This window comes from Carassius gibelio, chromosome B12 (genome assembly GCF_023724105.1).
Source record: "Carassius gibelio isolate Cgi1373 ecotype wild population from Czech Republic chromosome B12, carGib1.2-hapl.c, whole genome shotgun sequence".
Classification (NCBI taxonomy): domain Eukaryota; kingdom Metazoa; phylum Chordata; class Actinopteri; order Cypriniformes; family Cyprinidae; genus Carassius; species Carassius gibelio.
The window spans coordinates 12,758,561-12,780,156 of NC_068407.1; the positions used below are offsets into that span (position 1 = coordinate 12,758,561).

General features: G+C 36.2%; 2 protein-coding genes and 1 long non-coding RNA gene across 13 annotated transcripts in view; 1 reads left to right on the top strand and 2 right to left on the bottom strand.

The window, feature by feature from the left end:
• Positions 1-4,506: 4,506 nt before the first annotated feature.
• Positions 4,507-9,485, bottom strand: LOC127969161 (uncharacterized). Of its 2 annotated transcripts, none has more exons than XR_008156228.1 (3): positions 9,167-9,485; positions 5,904-6,012; positions 4,507-5,778 (listed from the first exon to the last, which is right to left on the bottom strand). It is a non-coding gene; the product is annotated as an uncharacterized LOC127969161 (long non-coding RNA). The 2 variants fall into 2 exon arrangements; XR_008156229.1 differs by lacking the exon at positions 9,167-9,485 and adding an exon at positions 8,645-8,682.
• A 3,170-nt stretch (positions 9,486-12,655) lies between these two features.
• Positions 12,656-18,753, top strand: LOC127969159 (nucleoside diphosphate kinase A). 2 transcript variants are annotated; one of them, XM_052570931.1, is made up of 5 exons: positions 12,656-12,790; positions 13,404-13,536; positions 17,356-17,457; positions 17,598-17,710; positions 18,421-18,753. In XM_052570931.1, the coding sequence occupies exons 2-5, from the start codon at positions 13,408-13,410 to the stop codon at positions 18,536-18,538; spliced, it is 462 nt and encodes a 153-aa protein (XP_052426891.1). In that variant the 5' UTR covers positions 12,656-12,790; positions 13,404-13,407; the 3' UTR covers positions 18,539-18,753. The 2 variants fall into 2 exon arrangements, with proteins under 2 accessions (XP_052426891.1, XP_052426890.1); XM_052570930.1 differs by lacking the exon at positions 12,656-12,790 and adding an exon at positions 13,125-13,327.
• The window catches only part of LOC127969145 (caskin-2), a 62,278-nt gene continuing 59,435 nt past the window's right edge, over positions 18,754-21,596 (bottom strand). For all 9 annotated transcript variants that reach the window (XM_052570896.1, XM_052570895.1, XM_052570900.1 and 6 more), the window contains one exon: positions 18,754-20,321. In XM_052570896.1, the coding sequence (XP_052426856.1) occupies positions 20,225-20,321 (97 nt within the window). In that variant the 3' untranslated portion in view covers positions 18,754-20,224. The remainder of the gene's footprint in view (positions 20,322-21,596) is intronic.

Here is a 21,596-nt window from a genome sequence, read left to right on the forward strand (position 1 = left end):
TAATTGAAAAGTAATCTCTGTTCTTTATCTTTACACAGCCAGTCATCCAAAAGTCGGTGATATTTTTTATATTCACAGCTTGGCTGCAGCCAAAAGCACACTTTAGTCTGAGGAAAAGGAGCTACTGAGATTCATGGCCCACATCCATGACTTTTTGGATATAAAATTATATGAATGCTGTCAATTCCAAATGTCTCATCTCCGCAGGTGCTAGCTAATAGATGGCTGCTTTCCAAGGGTGGGTGGCATGGCAAAATCTTTTATGATGGTTTGAAGAATTTTTGATCATACAAAATCTGTAACCTTTATAACTTAGTTGACTCTAAATGGTACATATTAGTACCTTTTGAAAAGTGACAGTTATCACACAATTTGTGTCTGAAAGCGTACAGCCATTGAACATTAAACAAATTAAATGATAGGTACGGTATCAATGTAAAAACAGCTTCATACTACAGTATGTAGAACTGGAATTAAAACAAAAGATGCCAAACAGTAACATTTATATTACAAAATAACATTAAATGGATATACGCACATCGTTATTTGCATATCTTTTTAACTGTACTCAAGTAGCAAAATTCAGTGTTGCCTGGCAAACATAAACAACTAAACTAAAGAGTATAAACTCTACACAATCGTACTGCCCAGAGTACTTTTTATCTTCATTCATTGTAAAGTAGCTATATCAATGTCCCCAGATGCTAAGAATCCATTCTGGGTCTGTTACATCTACACTTAGACCTCTATCAGCTGCGTTTATCTCTCTGTAGATCTTCATTTTTAGCTTCCCCTGATTCGATCCAATCTTAGCCATGTATACAAGCAAGCATGTTTGCCTGCAACCCCACACTTCGAAAGTGGGAAAAAACCTATAGCAGGCAGTGGGGGCCTGACCTGATTTACTGTTAATGCATTTTAATACAGGCAAGTCCCCGGTCTCCCGCAGAGTCATCTCTGGGAGAGGAGGGAAAAAAAAGGTTCTGCTGCTGTGTATTATCATTTCATCATTTATTCATGCTGGTCTATAAACAGAGGGAGAGAGGCAGGCTGAAGCGCTTTGGCAGCTGAGACCTGAAAAAGATACCCATTAATGTGGGACACATGAAGAGAGTCATGTGATGTCAGACACTTTACCTTGACATCAAATTGATGATAAGGATTTATTTCAAAGGTGGACTTAAACTGTGTTCAAGACCGTTTCATTTCAGGCAGAACAGAGGGCCGCTCTAGGCCATGCTCTGGCAGAGCTAAAGAGCACTGCAGCCATATTTCTGCCCCAACATGAATGAGTACCGACTATAGCGTGAAGCCTGGGAATCATGCAGCACATTCCCAAAAAGCCTCGCTCTGATTTATAAACATCAACAAGTGGAAAGCATTTCAATTTTACAATGTCAGTTTGAGCTGAGTGCTTCAGATGCCATTCGTGATCCTCCAGATGATTTCATTTTAACAATGCTTTTGACTAGGTAGGCACAGATGGTTTATGAATATTAATCAACTGATCCACAAAAACATTGAGATTCAGTGTTTCGTTTTGTTTTTTAATCATTGTAAACTAAACGGATTAAAAATAAATAAATAAACAATATACATTATATATTATATTCTATAAAGTAAAAACGAAAAACAAAATAACGAAAATAGAAGATGCTGCATTGTTGAAATTTCAAATTCGTAAGTTATTTTTTTTCTTGCTCTAACTTGTTATGTTAAAGGTGTTATGCTGACTATTAAACTTAGGTTTTTAATCACTCTTTTGTCTATATTAGTTGAATTTATGGGGTCCTATAATGTGAAAAAATTATTTATGTATTTTTTGTAAAGTAAACAAAATTCAAAATATTTAGGGCTAGATTTGCTAAACAGTGTTAAAGCGCAATTCCATAAAAGCACAGATGGGAGAGGGAAATTTTATGTGATTTACTGACAATGTGGACATTAAAGAATACAGACGCAGCCAAATCACCTGCTTTAAGACATATTTTTGGGGTGTTAAATAACAGCGCAAATACCAGTAATTTGACGAGCGCAAACTTTAGTAAATCATGTTGCATGATTCGTTTTAATACTATCCTCCAATAAATCTTGCGACTAAAAAGGAAAACTTCTATAAATACTTATTCAATAAGGTCAAGCAAATATTACTGTCCATACCTTTTTAGTGCTAATTCTTTACAGCGCTCTTTTAGTAAATCCTACTATATTAACGCCAAAAGACGTTTGCACTGGTGTTAGTAAATCTGGCACCTACATTTTTATTTTAGCATGTAAGAATACAGTATTTCATATTAATTCTCCAATTATTTTGTGGCGAGTGGGGCGGGGCCGAGAGGCGTGGGAACGAGGAGTGAGGCCAGGTGTAGTGATTGGAGATGAGCTACACCTGCGCCCCCACCGCCAGTATCGAGTCCCACATAGGAGATGGAGGGATATAAAACTGGAGTGACGACCGTGAAGGACGAGAGAGGACCAGGCCTGGGACATTATTTTATGTGTTTGCTTTTTATTTGTGCGCGTCAGTCGCCGTGAGGGGCTGACGCGCTGTTTTGTGTTTATTTTGAATAATTAAAGTTTCATTTTGATTGTGCGCCGGTTCCCGCCTCCTTCTTCCCGATGAATAGGAAGTCTTTATTGTTACATATTTCTTCCTACGCTCATCTTAAGAAAAATAATAATGGAACAGGGCTTGCATACAGCACAAAATTAAAAAAGAGAAAAGTGTTAGAGTTGTGTGGGACATGGGAAAGAAAACTTTATATGGAGTTATTGCACTCTACAAAATAATAACAGAGAAAAATGTGACATTTGTTAGAATTCGGTCTAAATGATAATTTGAGGTTTATAATGTTAATAAAAATGGCTTTTAAATAGAGATAAATGTCTTAATATCCATTCTGTCTTTAGAAATCACAAAAGTGTTTCATTTAATAAAAAGTGTTGGTATTGGTATCAAAAAATGTGATCAAAAACATAGATTTGGTAATGAAAGATTGCCAAAAATGTACTTTTCCTCACCAGAGGAGTTTGTTTCTTCATCAGAACAGATTTGGAGTAAACTGGCATTACATCACTTGTACTCCGATGGATCGCTGTAGTGAATGGGTGCCACCAGAATGAGTTCAAAACGCTAATACACTGTAAAAAAGAAAAAAAATTGTTCCTGCATTACATTTACATTTTTAAGTATAATCAACTTGGTTGTAGGCCTAGTCATTTCAACTTGAATTACGTTAAACCAACCTAAAAAAATGAATAACAATAAAATGAATTTAATGTATTTTATGAATGTTTGTAATAAACTGGAAAGCAAGTGATGTACTGGACAGTAATGCTATTTACCTAAATCTATTCCAATGAAGGAACAAACTCGTATTTACAGTGTCCCTGGGGCTCAGTGCTAGAGCATTGCGATACCAGCACAAAAGGTTGTGGGTTCAATTCCCAGTGAACACATGTACTGTAATGTGTTCTGTACATGTGTCTGTACATATGTACTGTAAGTCACTTTGGATAAAAGCATCTGCTAAATGCATTAATGTAATGCAAATATACATCCTGGATGGCCTGAGGGTAAGTGCATTTTTCTTAAACTAAAAGCGTCTGTGTTTTAATTGCTATAACATAATCTTAAATATTAGTCTCTATAACTATATGTTATGGAATATACCTGCAGTATTTATTTATTAATGATTTACATACTGCATAAATGAAATGTACTAAATCATGTTTATGAAGTAAAGGAATACCTTAACTTTCTGAGACCCAGCAGCCTGGGCATGTAGGTATTTGAGAAGACAGGACCAATGACTGTCAAGGTTTAATCAAACAAACGGGATATGACTGAAAAGCCCAGTATGTAGTCTTTATTAGAACACAGTTTCAAGCCAAAAGCTATTCCTTGCCCTGAATTCAGATCTTGAGTCCCTTATAGGGGACAAAAATGAATTACATGGTCTCGACAGGCAGAGGCCACAGGAAGCCTTCTGTCACACTGAATTAGCAAAGTGATCAACGTTACTAGCTAGCGGGATGAATCCGATAATGGATCAGTCTACAAAGTAACAACAACACGAAGCGATTCAGGGTAGAGGCAATTCAGTGCGTTCCCAGAAAACACCATTTTCTTGATGGAAAAATGATTCATGCGTTGAAGAGCAAAGGCTTTATTCACAACGCATTTTAAAACTGTCCATGAAAAGAAAATACCTGCTATTCACTATGGACGCATTTACAGTATAAGTATAATTCGGGAAAAATAAAAAGAATATCTCAAAAAGTAGAGAAAAGGCTTAATACATTCAGCAAATACAGATGGATTATTCTTCATCTGCAGTTAAAGGTACAAATATATAGAGCAATTAACAGTCTGCATAATGTTTATTAGTCTGAATTATATATATATATATATATATATATATATATATATATATATATACACACACACACACACACACACACACACACACACACACACAGGTAATTTATTACTGTTTTGGAAAGAAGTCTTTTATGCTGTATTTATTTTTTCAAAGTATAAAACAGTAATACTGTGAAATATTATAACAATTTAAAACACATTTAAATATGTCTTCAAATGTAATTTATTAAGATGATGGGATGCACACATTATTCCATTCTGGTGATGCATCCTTGCTGAATAAAGGTTAAAAAAACACTTTTTCCTTAACCTGAAATTTCGTGACATCCTCAAACTAATGTCATTGAATTTTGCATTGGTTTGAAAAATATATTTCTAGCTCTTTGACAAACGTGATAAACAAATCACGATTGCTTCTGATAATGCCTGTTATGTCTGAAACATTTTCACAACCTGAATCAAGCGTGCACCTGACTCCACACCACACTGCATGACCAGAGCTCTCCGCCAAGCAAAGAGAACACTGCCCTCTGCTGTTTACAACCAGTATCTGTTGAGTGTTCACCAAACACCCTGAATATGTTGTAACCCCAGCACTTTCATTATTTGATAAGGCATCTGAGGACTCACAGCTTCACTTCAAAGACTACAAAAAGACACCAGGCGAACTTATCTGACGCATATTACCGCTTTTGTTCAAACAAACAGGCGAGAAGTGCATTAATGCCAAGCCCCGAGGTCAAAGCAGTGCATCACTCATGCGATATCTGCACCTGAAGGAGATGCAGACTTCATTGTTCCTGCTCTGACAGCTGAGTTTTGCTCAGTCAAATCCCTGCACTGTCAAAAAAAAATGCTTGAGAATATAAGCAGCCGGAGAGAAAAGTACTGGAAGATTGTATTGAAGAATATAAGATCCTCAAATAAGATAGAGCCAGAAGGACGGAGGTGCGGAGAATATTAAGCAACGCCGAGGCTTTATGTAATGCAAGACTGTGCCAGAGCTTCCGCCTCAGACATTCTCGGCGCAGTTCCACCTCCAGTCTCTCTCATCGTCCTCAGATTATTTGTGCAATTGGTATAGGAAGAATTTGTCAATATGCATGGCGCTCTCACCAGCTGGATTGCCTCACGTTGCAGGTTACCAGGGGAACAAAGATTCAGCCGTCTGTTTCTATGGAGAGCAAACACAAACCTCAAGGTTACAGACATTAAGGAGTCTCATTCATGTGAAGAGGCTCAGAATATCTGACAGTTCAACTGAGCCTTCTATCTCGATCCTGTCTGCTGTCTTTTTCATCCCCGTACAATCCATCCCCAGAATGACATGAGAGGTGAACAACAGTGAGTTCCCATCGCTGCTCGCTGATGACAAGGCACAACAAATCCCACAACTGGAAAAAAAAAAAGTAGAAACTATCTGCTCGGATACGAAGCTAAAGTACGGTTTCTGAAAATATCTGTATTCGGAAGATTTCTCAGCTTTTCGCCTTTCCAATAACAATGTTCTCCATCTCACCCAGCCGGAAAAGAAAGTGATTTCACAGACACAAAGTCTTCACAGGGTACTTAATGCTCGGAGTCTGCTAACAGGCACTGCAAGCTATACAGAGAACACGTCATGGCATCTAATGAAGACAAAAGCAGAGGTTTGGGGAAGGGAGATGTGGGTGAGGAAAGGTTAATGTTATATTAATGGGGACCTCCACTGTCCTTGACAAATCATGTGGCCCCTGTGACCCTTTCCCAGACTTGTGCTCGCTTCAAGCACTTTATTTTACCCTCAAGTACTCCGTTTTTACAAAGCGGCGGTGTCTGCGTGTCAGTTGCTTCGTGAATCCCACTGTATAATTCACATATTTAGTTATTCAGCAGGGACTTGGTGTTTGCGTTGGGGATTCACACCGACACGAACGCCGCGTTTGTGGCGAGATCCCAAAACAGCCCGATTTTCAGGATGTTCTGCTGTCAAACCAAAGTCCCAAGACAGATGGGAGCCGGAGATTTTTATTCCTCCCACGGCAGGTTCAAATAAAGTTGAGAATTAGGTTTCTATAATTAGTTGACTCTTTGGAGGCATACTGCCAAACTGTAAAAGAAACTGTAATTTATAATAGAGGCAACATTGAAAGACTTTAAAGGGATAGCTCACCCAAAAATAAACTTTCTGTCTTTAGTAGCTCACCTTGATGTTGCTCCGAACCCAAGTGACTTTGCCTTATGATCAAAATACCTATTTTCAGATCACAGAACAGAACTTTTGTGTGCAATGACAGATCTTAGTGTACATGGCTGTGAAGCTTAAAAGAAAACGACACACACACACGCATATATATATATATACACACACACACACACACACACGTATATACACATCATAATATAATATATTAAATATTGCTTTGTTTTAATTTTTTTGTTTTGTTTTTTCCTGTGAGGCAAAGCTGAATATCCAGTCTTCAGTTTTCCATGATCCTTCAGAAATCCTTTTAAAATGCTGAAACTTTTATATTAGTCAATGTTGAAAAAGATTAAGCTGCTTAACATTTTTGTGGAAGTTGTGATGCAGTTTTTCAGCAATGTCTGACGAACAGAAAGTTCAAAAGAACAGCTTTTATTTGAAACGGATTATTTTACTGTCACTTTTGATCAATTGAATGCATGCAAAATTGTGCATGAAGATTCTTCAAAAGATTTTTCTGTGTTCCACAAAAAAAAAAATGCAATTAAGTATTAAGAAAGGCAAGATTTATTCAATCAAATGTTTATAAAATGCAATTTTATAAAATGAATCAATACATTTAAAACCTAAGTAAACGTGTATGTCAATCATTTAACTGACTATTTGTACAAGCTACTTAGCTCTATGTAAATTTGACTCTGTGCCACAAATATACTTGATAATCATTATGCAAAATGCCATTTACTCTCAGAATTCACCTCCTTAACATCCACGCTCACTTGCAATCTCTCCCCATCTCACACTCAATCCAATTTCTGCAGCACCTAACCATGTGTGATGAAGAGCCCAGGCCAATGAACTTCATTGATAACTCGCAACTAAAATGACAACTGTGGCACAACGTGATGAAAATATCAGCGTATTGCTGCTGTGTTGGAGGTTTCTGACAGGGCCACATCAGTCACCCTCATCTCAGATCTGTTCCTCAAAAATATAATCTTGTTTCCTCGCATCAATCCGGGTGTAAAGTAGGCCGCTGTGATCAAAATTAAGCTGTTGACATGACTGCTCGACTTCCCTTTCCAGCTCTCTGACTATCGGGTATACACCAGCAAATACAGACAGACATAGCACAGATGGATTGTCTAAACACCACAGCAAAACTGTCAGTGCATGCTACAATAATAAACTTGCCTTATGAAATTATCAGTTAGAAAAGTGCAATCGCCAAATCTCTCCTCTGCTCTCCTCTTCAGTCCAGCATGTTGCCAGAAATGAACGTTAAGTGTATGCCAAATAATGTCACTGTACTTTCAGACAGCTACAAATTGCACTAAAAACATACAAATATTTCAGAGGTGTTTATTAATGTGGGGGGGGGGGCATAGGTATAGGTCCCCTATGTGCTGATTTTTGTCAAAATGTGAAAACATTTTTGATGTTTCTGTCTGTATCTTGGGGTTCTTTAAAGCTAGTGCATTTAAAATGGGATTCAAACTAGTTACAAGTGTCTGCTATTAAATGGCAAACAGTAGCTGCTATCTTTGCAACACGAACAGAAAATGGTTTAGTTTCAAGCACAAGGAGTGAAATGTTACAAATCCAACTTAGTTGTAACATACTCTGGGGTAAGATGTAACAATGAATGATATCCACTGGTTTGAAATGTAACATTATGCAATAAGGATTATGACAAATAACTGAGTAATGTGCATAAGTCTGTGTTTAAGCATGTTTGTTAATGTCGGACTCAGTAATTGACCCCTCTTCCAAGACCTAGGCATACTGAAATTCAAAGAAAACATTTAAATAAAACAAAAAATTAGCTTGGAGTAAGTTATGAAATGTTTTATTTATGTTACAACTAACCCCGCGACTTGCTGCTACAACTAACCCAGAGTTTTGCAGACATGAACTAGCTCACCTTACAGCCAAAAGCCAAAACATTAGCACTGACAATTTGCATGAAAAACATCTATACAGACACAAAATGAACAAAATTGAACGTTGATGAGTTTGACTACAAAGCAGGGACTACATCACAAAAATAAATGAAGTAGAAAAAAGTTAAATTTTACCTCAAAATAAGCTTTTCTCCTCTAAACTCTTCTGCCTGAGTTTCTAGTGTTTGGAATAAGCACTAAAATGAAAATATGTGAAGTGAATTAGGTGGTTTGTAACTTGTTCCTTAACTGAGAAATAGGTTGTGTTAACTGACCCATGTTACAACCATGTCCAAACCTGAATGTGACCTAAATTTGTTATACTGTATATTATCACCTACTACATCAGTTATTTTTATAATAGTTAATAATTATATATAATTATTAGTGTTTATATGACCTAATATAAGATTGTATGATTTTAACCGTTTCCGTAACTTGTAATCCCGCTTGTTTTCATTCGCGTCATTAATGGCTGAGGCACTGGAAGATGAATGAGCCACGTGCCTTAGAAAATCAGATTTTTGAGCATCTCGACTCTGAACATGTAGGCTACCCAACTAAAACGAGCTAGAGTACAAGTGGAAAGTTAAGCGTGAACGGATGGGAGTTCTCTTTCTATATCAATTTATATGTAAATCACACTAAATTACCCACCATATGTCAGTCCTCATTTACAGTTCTCCCGAATTCATCCATGCAGGAGGGCGGCTGAATGAGGATCTATCATCAGCTGGATTGCTATAACGTCTGTTTGGCAGGCCAAGAATGAAGCAATGAGGCCATCTGGAATGACTGCACTCCTTATACACCGCCCTCATGTGGCTTTAAGTAGAATCAACAGGGGGGCTGGGGTGGTTTGGGTTCGTGATCACCTGTGAAACCACACGGAAAATTCTCGGTCTCTTTCGGCTTATTCCCTTTATCAGGGGTCGCCGCAGCGGAGTGATCCCCAGAACTTAACACTGGATGCCCTTCCTGCTGCAACCCAGCACTGAGAGTACACTAACTTGTGCCCATACTTAGTCTACAAGAGCGACAACATTTCACTTTTTGGTGTGTCTTCTAATTATGGAGCAGACTTCATCTGAGAACTATAATAATTTAATGAAGTCTCTAATGAAAGGAAATCAAACACTAAAAATACCTGCTTGTTATTGGTTCTGTGCACTCTACCTGCTACAACTCAGACAAATAAATGATGCGGAGAATTAGAGCACAAAAGAAATCCCTGTGATTTACAATATATGAGGTGACCTGAATAAAGCAGCTAGAGTACAAATGTGATTAAAAGCAAAAGGAACAGATAGAAGAGAAATTTGTGTAATTTACAAAAGACCTTTTACTTGCTGATATATTTCCTGCAGTTTCTCCCCAGAGCTTTTAGAACGCAATGAGAATTGCATAAGGCTTTTGTGATGATTGACTTATATTCTGCCAAATTAATCAAGTATAACAAATAACAGGGTTTTTTTATAGGCAAAATACTTATTTACAGAAGCGATGTGTATTAAAACTGAAAAAGGGGGAAAGAACAAGCTCTTTAGTGACAGTAAATCAAAGTTACAGTCACTATGGAGGCAGTACTTCACACTACCTTTTGGCAGCTACCTCATTTAATCCTTCCTTTAAGCCCTGGTAAAAATAGAGAATGGAATACAAACTATCCAGTACTGTTGGAGAGATTAGTAGAGGATTATTTATCCATTTAGTCAGGTAAGGCATATTATGTTAGAAGGAAGGATGTGGAAATACGAGCCCTGAGTGTCACGTCCCTTTACTTGATTGCTAAGATCTACATGATAAACTAGATTGCAGATTCATATTGGTGTTCAAGGAATAGTTCACCCTAATGTACTCAACCTTAGGCCATCCAAGTTGAAGATGAGTTTTTTCTTAATCAGATTTAATTTAGAGAAATTTACATCACTTGCTCATTAATGGATCCTCAGCAATGAATGGGTGCCATCACTTGTTAAGTTAAAAAGTGTTTGTAGAAAACAAAACTTACATTTTTAACTTCACACTGTTGTTTTCAGCTACAATCCAGCTCCTCAGTCCAATTTATTGCTTTTTCCAGTGAATAATTGGCTCATCTGAATCAGGTGAGAAATATGCACAGATCAAGCACCGTTTACAATCACATTGCTTTTCACTTCACAAGACCTTAAATGATGGACTGGAGTTGTCTGGATTACTTTTGAATTATTGTAATGATTTTCTCAGCTGTTTGAACTCTCATTCCGATGGCACCCATTCAATACAGAGGATCTATTGGGGAGCAAGTGATGTACTGCTAAATTTCTCCAAGTCTGTTCCAATGAGGAAACAAACTCATCTATATTAATATATGAGTTTAGGATAGCCTATATGTGAGAAAATATTCAGCAAATTGATGTTTTGGGGGTGGTCCAACTTTCGGTACAAAAATTTTGGTCAGTAATATGACTACCAATGCCATTGCACAGTGTGAATGTTTGGGTTACTGGGGGCATTCGACTTGTTTGTTTCTTGTCTTTTTCTCAGGGTCAGCATCACAAATCCCTCTGTTGACAAAACTGCATTGACTGCAAATAAGAATGATGGGTTGTGAATACAAACATGAATTATAGCTAAAAGTGTACAGAGTTTATCAGCAGTCATTCTTGTCATTTCAGGGTCATATTTGAAATGGATAACAGACATAGAACACTAAAACTTCTGTAGGGTTGTATATATTTTATATGAAAAGTTCCACATACTGCATTATTGATCAATGGTACATAAAAACCAGTGGGTTTTTTATTTTTGACTTCTCTTGTTTCTTTTTTCCTTATGTGTATATGACTGCAGAGTTGCATTAGAAAATTATAACTTTAGACAAGGTCATTATATTTATGATTTGGTAAAATCCTACATTTTGATTTAATATTAATCAAATATATTTATTTTCCCCAAATCATTAAATTCTGTTTTCTTGAATTTTTTTATACATATATATAATAAAAAATTAAAAACCAGAATAAATTGAGCAGTCAGTAAATATTCCCAACACTATACCATTTTTAAATATACTATTAACTATTGTTGACCAAAAAAATAATAATAATTAACAAAACAGCTTTAAAACAGATCCCAGGATTTTCAATTTGACCAATATAAAAAGGCACTTGTTTTTATGAGCAATAAAGACTTGTTTCCACAGTCCTGCTTTGCATTACAATGTCAGTGCAGTGCAATACTTTATTGAAGAGGACTGAGACTTACAAGTCATCAAATTGTAACATTTAATTGCCAGGAACAACTGTCATCCAAATGACCAGGCTCTTTACACAGGGCTGAAATTAACTGCCTTGCATGCCTTCACTGCAAGTTATCAAAATACTCTACTAATGATCAAATAATAGTGTTACGAGAACAAGAGCCAAACGTGTCTCTACACTGTGCATATATTAGATACTGAACCGACAGTTGCATAAAACATTTAATGGAACTGCGGCAAAGAGTATGTGGAAGTGCATGTAAGTAACTGGCATGACTGCAGTGAAGTGATTCCCTGAGAATTAAATCAGTATATGATGCTGAGGGATTTGCTGCATATTTCTTCACTGTACAGATGGTCTAATGGGTCCAAATCTCACACCAGGGAAATATGTTGTACAGATAATGACCTTGAATGTACAGAATGTAATGCTTGGCATAACGGGAGCTCTGATCAGTCCTTTGCTGGCCCTGTGCTGTTAGATTAGTGCCCTGTGGATAAATTGCTTTGGGTGCACTTAACAAATCCAATATTTTATCATTCTCTAATGTGCTTTGCAATGATTCTATGATTGCATAATGCATTTTGATATGCAATTACACGTTAGAAGCACTGTAACTCATTAGAGCTCAGTTAAAAATAATGTTGACAAGATATTAAAGTTACACTTTAGACAAAGTAGAAAACATCAAAGAATCTTTTCAATTATTAATGCATTTATAAATAGAGATGCATACAAAATAAAACAGAATAGAAATAAAAAAAACGGAAATAAAAACAGTTTATAATTTTATAATAAAATCTTGATTTAAAAGTATTATTGTGTTTTATTATTATTATTATAAATTTGTTATTTAAAAAAATAATGCATGTTAATAATATCTCATTCCATCGCAACAGATTAAAAATCACCGAGTGCCACAGCACTGGACTCAGTCTCCGCCCACCTCCATTAAAACACTTACTGCGGATGATCATGGATTAGTGAAAGCACACGCGTGAGGAATCAACTTCAGACTCGTCGACTGCATTCAGAAATTGTAAGAAAATTATTTTCAATCAATCACATATTTTATTATTGTTAGATGTGACATGTCAATGCTGTATTTCAATGGCCTGGTAAATTTGAAACTGTTGGCAGCCAATAATGTTGCACGCGCGCAGCTACTTCATATAAGCGCGTCCTCTGATTTGATAAACAAACGTGAGCGCAACAGTTTACCAAATATAGGGAGACTATAGCTAAAAAAATAATAATCGTTTTCTAGAAGTGGAGATAAAATAAGCTTGAATGTGAAAGTCGCATTCAAATGGAAATTAAATATATATGGCTAAATAAAGTTTGTTCAAATGAAAACGTGATTAGATAATGTGCTGGGACCGGATGCGTGAGGAGAGCAGATCAGATCACTATTCACGGGTTAAGCTGTCAGGCTACAGAAAGCCGTCAATACAGGTTAAGACAGGGAAGGAAGGATCTTACTGTCACTTGACATGTAATTAGTGATGGGGTCAGGGGTTTCATCTGCCAAACCCCCCTCCACACCTGCAGCCCAATGTGCCAAATGTGCGACGGCGTAAGTTTGAATGCACTTCTGTGTTGCAACTGTTTTTCTTCTTGTGTGTTTTACGGGTAGTTGTTTTGATTTTCAGCCCAATGTCTGGAAATGAAGAGCGCACGTTCATTGCCATCAAGCCCGATGGAGTGCAGAGGGGACTTATCGGAGAGATCATCAAGCGTTTCGAACAGAAGGGCTTCAAGTTAGTTGCTATGAAGTTAATCCAGGTAAGTTGAATTAAGTTTTACTCTCAATCGTTTAGATAGAACCTCCATTTCCTTTTAATAGTAAAACAGCTTGCTGAGAGTGTTTCATTTGCCATTTATTGTTGACAGTTACATGTGTCTGGTGAAAGTGACAGATTTGTTTAACATGTATACCTAACGAATATTGACCATGGTTTTTCTACAAAAAATAAATAAATAAATAAATGACTAAAGTTTATCCATGGTATTTTTAGGCTTGTAAAACTGTGGTTATACAAATATTAGTTGGTACTTGTACATGGCTACTATAATTTAACTATAAAAAAAATAAAAGATAGAAAAATTTCGTAAGGGTAGAATATTTTTCACAATTAAACTTACATCACTGCATCACAAACAGTGGTCAACCATTTGACAGCAAACAAAAGAGCATGCCTGCGTCTCAATGTTCATACTCTCCATCCTAAATAGTATTTAAGATTAGAATAACTGTGTCCCAAAGCATAGTATGTTGAAAAGAGTATGCCGAAGTTCCCAGATGGTCCACTGTTTCAGGTCGATTTTTGAAGTGTGGATCAATGCACACTCTAATGGCTAAAATTGCCCACAATCCATTGCGCTTTGGCGAAGGATTTGGTCCAGAACTACAAACGAATGACGGTTAGGTAACTATAGAGAGGTTTACAAAAAGTGGTTACTAATCAACTTTTAATCTGGTAAAAAAAAAAAAAAATTATATATATATATATATATATATATATTTATTTATTTATTTTTTATCCGTGTTATATTTCATCTGCAACAGCAATGTGAACTTTTATAAACATCCATTTGGTCGTTAACTTTTAAATGCATCATTATGCAGAAAATATGAGAAGAGTTCTCCGCATGAAAGACCCGTGACTGGCAGATCAACGAGCTACTTATTTTCTCCCCAGTACAGTAGGAAGTCAAATGAAATGTAGATGCTAACTGTAACGAGATGATTGACAGGCCTCTGACAGTGACAGGATGCGTGTAATTATGCGACCGAGCGGTCTGTTAAAGACACAGTTGTGTGACGTGATAGTATGCCCCAAAGCTTGCCTACTCTTCTACTACACACTCAAAAGTGTGTACTATTCCTTCACCAAAAGAGTACATACTTTAACGGTGTATACAGTAAGTAGGCACATTGAGATGCAAGGTATGGCTATAACAATATAGTCATCAGTCTGCATGTATAGCATGAAAAATAATTAACTGTAATTGAAGCTTTCAGTAAATAAAAAATTAAACACCCAAAACGGGTGCACCCTAAGGACAGCCTTGCTAATACCAGAGTCGTTTTAAAGGTGCTGTATGTAAATTTTGGACTCTAGAAGTATACAAATACCATAATATGTTTGCATATATTTAAGTTAACATATTTGTTTATCTGAAAAACAATGCTAGTCAGTTATTCTCCTTTGAAAATGTGCGCTCCGGGCTGGAATGTCAGTCTCCGTTTTGGTTTGTGGAACCATCTCACTGCCAGTTTACCCAATTGTATTTCGGCACCTAGGGTTGCCAGTTGGAGGAAAACACCGCATATTTCATTTCATTCATCATCAAGTTCGCTCATTCCTGTTGGTGTCGTCAATCTGGCAACCTTCAGTCTGATCCCGTGTTTTTCCAACCTGACCCGTGAAAGTGCACTGGAACAGCAGTCAAACCTGTGACTTCCCACCCGTGAACTCGTTCTAGATTGATGTACTCCCAGTTCCGACAATGGCAGCCCCTACGGATAATACTGCCTACAGATGCAGTGTTTATGCAAGTGGTACACATTGAAAAAACGATTTTAGGACAACATAACATTACAATAAAATGTATAATCTAGCTACAATTCCTTGCGCTCAGGAAGTTTGGCATGACTTGCCTGGAATGGTACAAAGTCATGAGCTGTGGTTTGAAGTCGTGACTTACAGGCTCAAAAATCTGCCTGGAACGCAGCATGAGGAGGAGGGGCCGGGTGAAAAAAACCCATCTCATGTCTCAAGTCATGTCACTCAGCGACCATCTTTTAAATGCCGCTCGGGCATGCAAGTGCAACTCTTTATAGCAACTGGAACTTCTAACAGCAGCTGCAGTGACACGCTGACTTTACCAATTGGCGATTTGCTCTTTCATTCAGAAGGCGGGGTTTCCTGCGATTGAGCGGCCATATTTAGTTTTGCTTTTTTCCCCATTCAAAACTATTAAGAGTGATGGTGAACGTGAATTCATCAAGTACAACATGTTCCTGGATCCAACATCCTTGTTAATCCAGAAACAACATTCAAGTCAACCAATCAGAACTGAGGGATCTGTTTTCGAGAAATGTCAGTTTTAGGCTTACAATCAGGGTTAGATGCTTCTTCACCCTTGCTATTCATATTCATATCACTTCCTTCAGATTTTAGGAATAAATCATGGGTAGGGTTTGGTTTGATCCAGGAACATGTCTTACTTGGCAAAATCACAGTGACCATGAGTGACACGTTTTTGTATTATTGTCCAGTTGGAAGATACAAACATGGCCCATTATAAGATTTATAGTCAGTCACTTTTTGATTTTTTTGTCTGTTGGTATTTGATAAAATTAAAGATGCCAAGTATGTAAACAAGATGTCCAGGACCAGCAGAAACATAGGTCCACAACATTAAAAATACAGCAGTTCATATTTCATTACACATGGGGTACTTTTTATCCCTGTCTGCACCAAACCCATCTTGACAATATAGACACGTCATCTTCCAGGCAGTCTTGTAACATTTTCTGTTGATTGGGAATTCAATAATTTTGACCCATACAATGTTTTCTTGGTTATTGGTAAAAATATACCCCAACGACTTCAGATTGGTTTTGTGGTCCAGGGTCATGTCCTTTGGTTTTTCTCATTGTGATGGATGATAAAGGGAATTCAGCCTTTTTTTCCCTCTCCTATTTATATTCCTGTGAAACAGATGAAACTGGATAATTTAATGTTCATAAGCACCCTGGTATGCTCAAAATTGTACAAATCAATGGGAATATACTACACTGATATTTTACTTCAAGAACTTCTAGGGGTGCCAATAATTGTGTCCAACATGTATTTGAGAAAAACATTTATTTCATAAAGAGTTTTTCCCCCCATTTTAAATTGTTTCAGTTTAATGAAATGTTAGATGGTAGAGATAGAGGCCATTTATGTATATAAATATTTGGTAACATTTTATAATAGGTAACACCTATTAGTTGCTTATTAGCATGCATATTACTAGAATATTAGCCATGTATTAGTGGTAGTTAAGAACATAAGCCTTATTCTACTTTACCTTATTCTACATCCCTAATCTTACCCAATACATACATTTAACAACTACCTTACTAACTATTAATAAGCAGCAAATTAAAAATTTGAGAAAAATATCGTAGTTAATAGTTAACAAGTGTTACCTATTCTAAAGTGTTACCAAATATTTATATATTCAAAATAATTTTAATGAATGTTTAAAAAAAAGATAACCGTATTTATAACTGCCTTTTACATTTATTTTCTTAATTTAAATTACTTAACTGATTAAAAACCTACTATATTTTAGTTTCTAAATGTGGAAAGCTCTATTTAGAGCTTGACTTCTAAGGGTTAAACCAATTATAGGCTCTTTTGGTCTACAAAGTTGCACGTGCTATATATATCCACTTGTTACCATCACATTACAGTAAATATTGCCTTAAACTCTGTCACAAAAAAAGTGGTCAAAAGGATTTTATTGGGATTAGAGATTACCTTTAATTCTCAAAACATTGTAGGCTTTTTTTATTCATGTTTTGTACGCTTGTCTTCAATGCAGGCCGATGAGGATCTTCTGAGACAGCACTACTGTGACCTGAAGGATCGTCCTTTCTTCCCAGGGCTTGTCAGTTTCATGTCCTCTGGCCCTTTGGTTGCCATGGTAAACCCATTTATATTATTTTCCCCAGAGTGCGACTCTAGGGCACTTTGAATTGAATACAATTTCCGGCTTATTGCTAATAAATATACTTCATTCATTTTATGAAGGTCCCTAATGTTATTTCTGTGATGTATTTTTAGGTGTGGGAGGGTTTTAACGTTATAAAAACCGGCAGAGTAATGCTCGGTGAGACTAATCCCGTTGACTCCAAGCCTGGGACTATCCGAGGTGACTTTTGTGTTCAGGTTGTCCGGTAAGATCTTGCATTGTATTCTAAAATAACATTTTGATGACTGCGTTTTAAACAGCATATGCTTTATAAAGAAGAGCCTGAAAAATTAATACATTTCTTTCTTGTGTAAAGAATGCAAAAATAATTGTCTGAATGTTACATTTGATATATTAAACACAATTTTACATATTTACCATATTTTCCAGACTATAAGTCGCACTTTTTTTTCATAGTTTGGCTGGTCCTGCGACTTATAGTCAGGTGCGACTTATCAAAATTAATTTGACATGAACCAAGAGAAATTAACCAAGAGAAATTAACAAATAGAAAACATTACCGTCTCCAGCCGCCAGAGGGCGCTCTATGCTGCTCAGTTCTCCTGTAGCCTACACTGAAGATATAGAGCGCCCTCTCGTGGCTGTAGACGGTAATGATTTCTCTTTGTTCTAAATAAATGCGACTTCTAGTCCAGTGCGACTTATATGTTTTTTTTCCTCATCATGACGTATTTTTGGACTGATGCGACTTATACTCCGGTGCGACTTATAGTCCGAAAAATACGGTACCGTTTATTTTTTTATATAATAAATAAAGCATGCAAGCCTTGGTGAGCATTAAAATACTTTCAAAAACATAAAAAATCATTACCAACCCCAAACTATCTTTGTCTGGTACATATTTATTTGCAATAGTTTTTTTTTTTTGCTAATATTAAATTGCTTTCACTTCAGGAACATCATTCACGGCAGTGATTCTGTCGAAAGTGCCAACGCCGAGATCAACCTGTGGTTCAAGCCAGAGGAGATCTGTGACTACACCAAATGTCAGGACAGCTGGCTCAATGGCTGAACGCTTTCTTCTTTTTCTGCACTTCTCTCCCTCCCGGGTGCTTCTGATTTAAATCAGCTCATTTTCATTTTTATTCCTACTGTTTCTGCTGTTTGCTTATTCCCACTGTTTCTGCTGTTTGTCTTTACAATTAGAAAAATCATTTCTATCCCATGAGTTCAAACGAAAGCTTCAGTGTTCTGATACTATATAAAACAAATGTTAAAGTCTGAGAATTGATCTTGTGACGTTTTTATTAAACAATACTTCAAGTAGTTAAAATAATTGAATTAAGAGGCCTATTTTAATTATTGTATGGTACTGGTGGCCCCACTCAGGCAAAGCAACTCAGCGCAATGCCACACAAAGCACTGCAGTAAGGAATGAACTTGGGGAAATAAAGTACACAGTGCTCATTTAAATGATACTGTAGCACCAACAGTGCTGCTGTCCATTAAAATATCATTATGCCACGTAACACAAAAGTTGTAATTCCAGATTGTTGCTTACAAAAAGAAAGCATGCAAGAACAGGATGGTCTTCTCACAGTTTTTACATATACAATTCTTTTTAACAATGTAGTTCACGTCAAACAGTTAGAGAAAGGTCTCTTTCAGTCAAGTACTGGCTGTCCTGCCAGTGTACAGTACATGCAAAAATAAATCTGTACAATAAAAGATACATAATGCATACTCTACATAAAGATGGTGAAAGTGCACAAGAGTCACAGAAATGAATGCTCCATTAGAACACTTCTTATCCTGTATATTCTGGTGATGTTTTTGTGTGTTTTAATTAACCACATGGGCCCTATTTTATTCAAATAAAAGTTCCCTTTTGGTCAGCCGAGCCTAAAAATGTAGTGCTTCTATTTTTGCTTCTCAATTTCAGAATTCACCAAGAGGGACTTTCCCTTTTAACCTGACAAACCCAATAAATTATTATTCTGGTACAAAAATATATAATAGATGTAATCCATATACAGTTTCTCTTTCCCCAAACTCAACGGTTGTCAAAATACACTTTTAATATGCTGAGCTCTAGTTGAATTCTATACAAAGATTGAAACATACAATGTACAGTGAAACTAAAAATCTACTGTACAACACCGAATCTGTTGGCATGGACCTATATATATATATATATATATAGTTACAGTACAGTTAAACATGGTCCATGAGGTTTGGGTTATTAATAAATCAAGCGTTTTCTTGGTTATGTTTTTGATCAGCTGTATTATTGCTTTTGAACAGGATTTTCAAGTCTACAGAAAACAAAACTGGAGAGTGAATCTGTTGCACTTGTAACCGAGTTCAGGTTGTATCTCACTTTGATTTTACACCGTATATCCATGTGCTAGAGGCCAACTGTGAGCACAACAGGAAATTAAAGTGTCTCTGTTGAAAGAGCTTTAGTACAGTAGATCTGTAGAACAGTAAGTGCTTACATTCAGCAATCTTCACTGCAGATACGACGACGAAGATGCAGAAAGCAATAGTTTGGTAAAAGATATGTTGAAGTTCTCAAGTGGATATTTTGGAAATTTGAGGCACGATCCAGCCAACAGACGCTTAGCTCATTTAATTCAACTGTAAAACCAATGCTTGTCAGCAGGATCACTGAAGTGATTAAAGTGTGAGAAGTTAGATACTGCTGGTCTCAAATATCCAGAGGTTCGCTTGTTCTACCTGTAGGAATTACAGAAGGTCAGTCCAGCATGGCTTCCAGCTGGTCAGCAAGATCATCGAACATGTTCCCTATATCATCAAGAATGTTCCCAGCTGACTTCACTGTGTTAATGCCCCTGAGGGAAAGAAGAGAAAGAATGAGGTTAATATGGGAGTATTGTGAGTTTTAACTTAATGAGTGTTTATACTGACAGCAACCTGCAGTCATTTTCAATTTCAATGAGTTTACGATTTTCAGGACCATGAGCAACGGATGGAGATGCATAGTTTCCTTCAATGTTAAGCACTTTATCTCAACTTTCAGTGTGATTGATGAACTGGAGATAACATTAGACTTGTATATAGCAATAATAATATTAATATTAATATATTAATATGCATATTTAATTACTGTGCACATTTAATAGTTTGGATTCGGCAAATTAAAAAAATGTATTAAATGTATTAAATGTAAAAAATATTTTCTTTAACAAGATTTTTTTTAAAGATATTTATTTATAATGCTACAAAAGACATAAAAAAAAATAAACATCTTAAGCACCAAATCAGCAAATCAGAATGGTTTCTGAGGTACTGGGTGCTGAAAATAAATCTGGTTTAGTTTTTTTTGTTTTTGTTTTTTTTTTCAAGTTGCTAGTACAAAAAATGGCAAGAAACACATTGAATTAAATATTATTATTTTTATTAATTTTTTGTAAGTAGAAAAACTGAAAAGTTTTATTGTAAAATGTACTCCAATAATCTTTGTTTCATTTATTTTTTTGTGTGTGACACTGAAAAATGGAGTAATGGCTGCGGAAAATTCACCTTTGCCATTATGGGAATATTTTTTTTATTTTGAATTGTAGTAATATTTGACAATAATACTGTTTATTGTATATATTAATTAGAGCCGTCAAAAAATTGCACATTAATGCAGGCGATTCATTTTTCCAGTATAACGGTGAAAATAAAAATCTATATTTAATTTAGAATTTAGTGTTGATAAACTCAATTTCTGTATACAGTACTTCCTACTTGCTGAAGGGAGCAGGTAAATTACTAAATTCATATATCGTGCTATTAAATTATTGTATAATTAAATGCTGAGGTCATATTATAATGGTCCAGTAGCATACTACTATTTAAAGTGTTTCACTTACTTCTTTTCTTAAAAAAGGAACCAAGTATATAGTGTTCAACACATTACATGCAGCATCAGTACCAGTCAGGACCGTCAGGATTAGATTCACAACATCTATATATTTAAAACACTATGACAGGGGGTTTATCTTGGATTAACATATGCTCCGCTATGAGCTAAATCTGTTCAAAATGCAAAATGTGGTTTAGCACAGACAGATTGACCAGCTTCACTGCTGAGAGTGGATTTGTTGTGACAAAATAGGAGG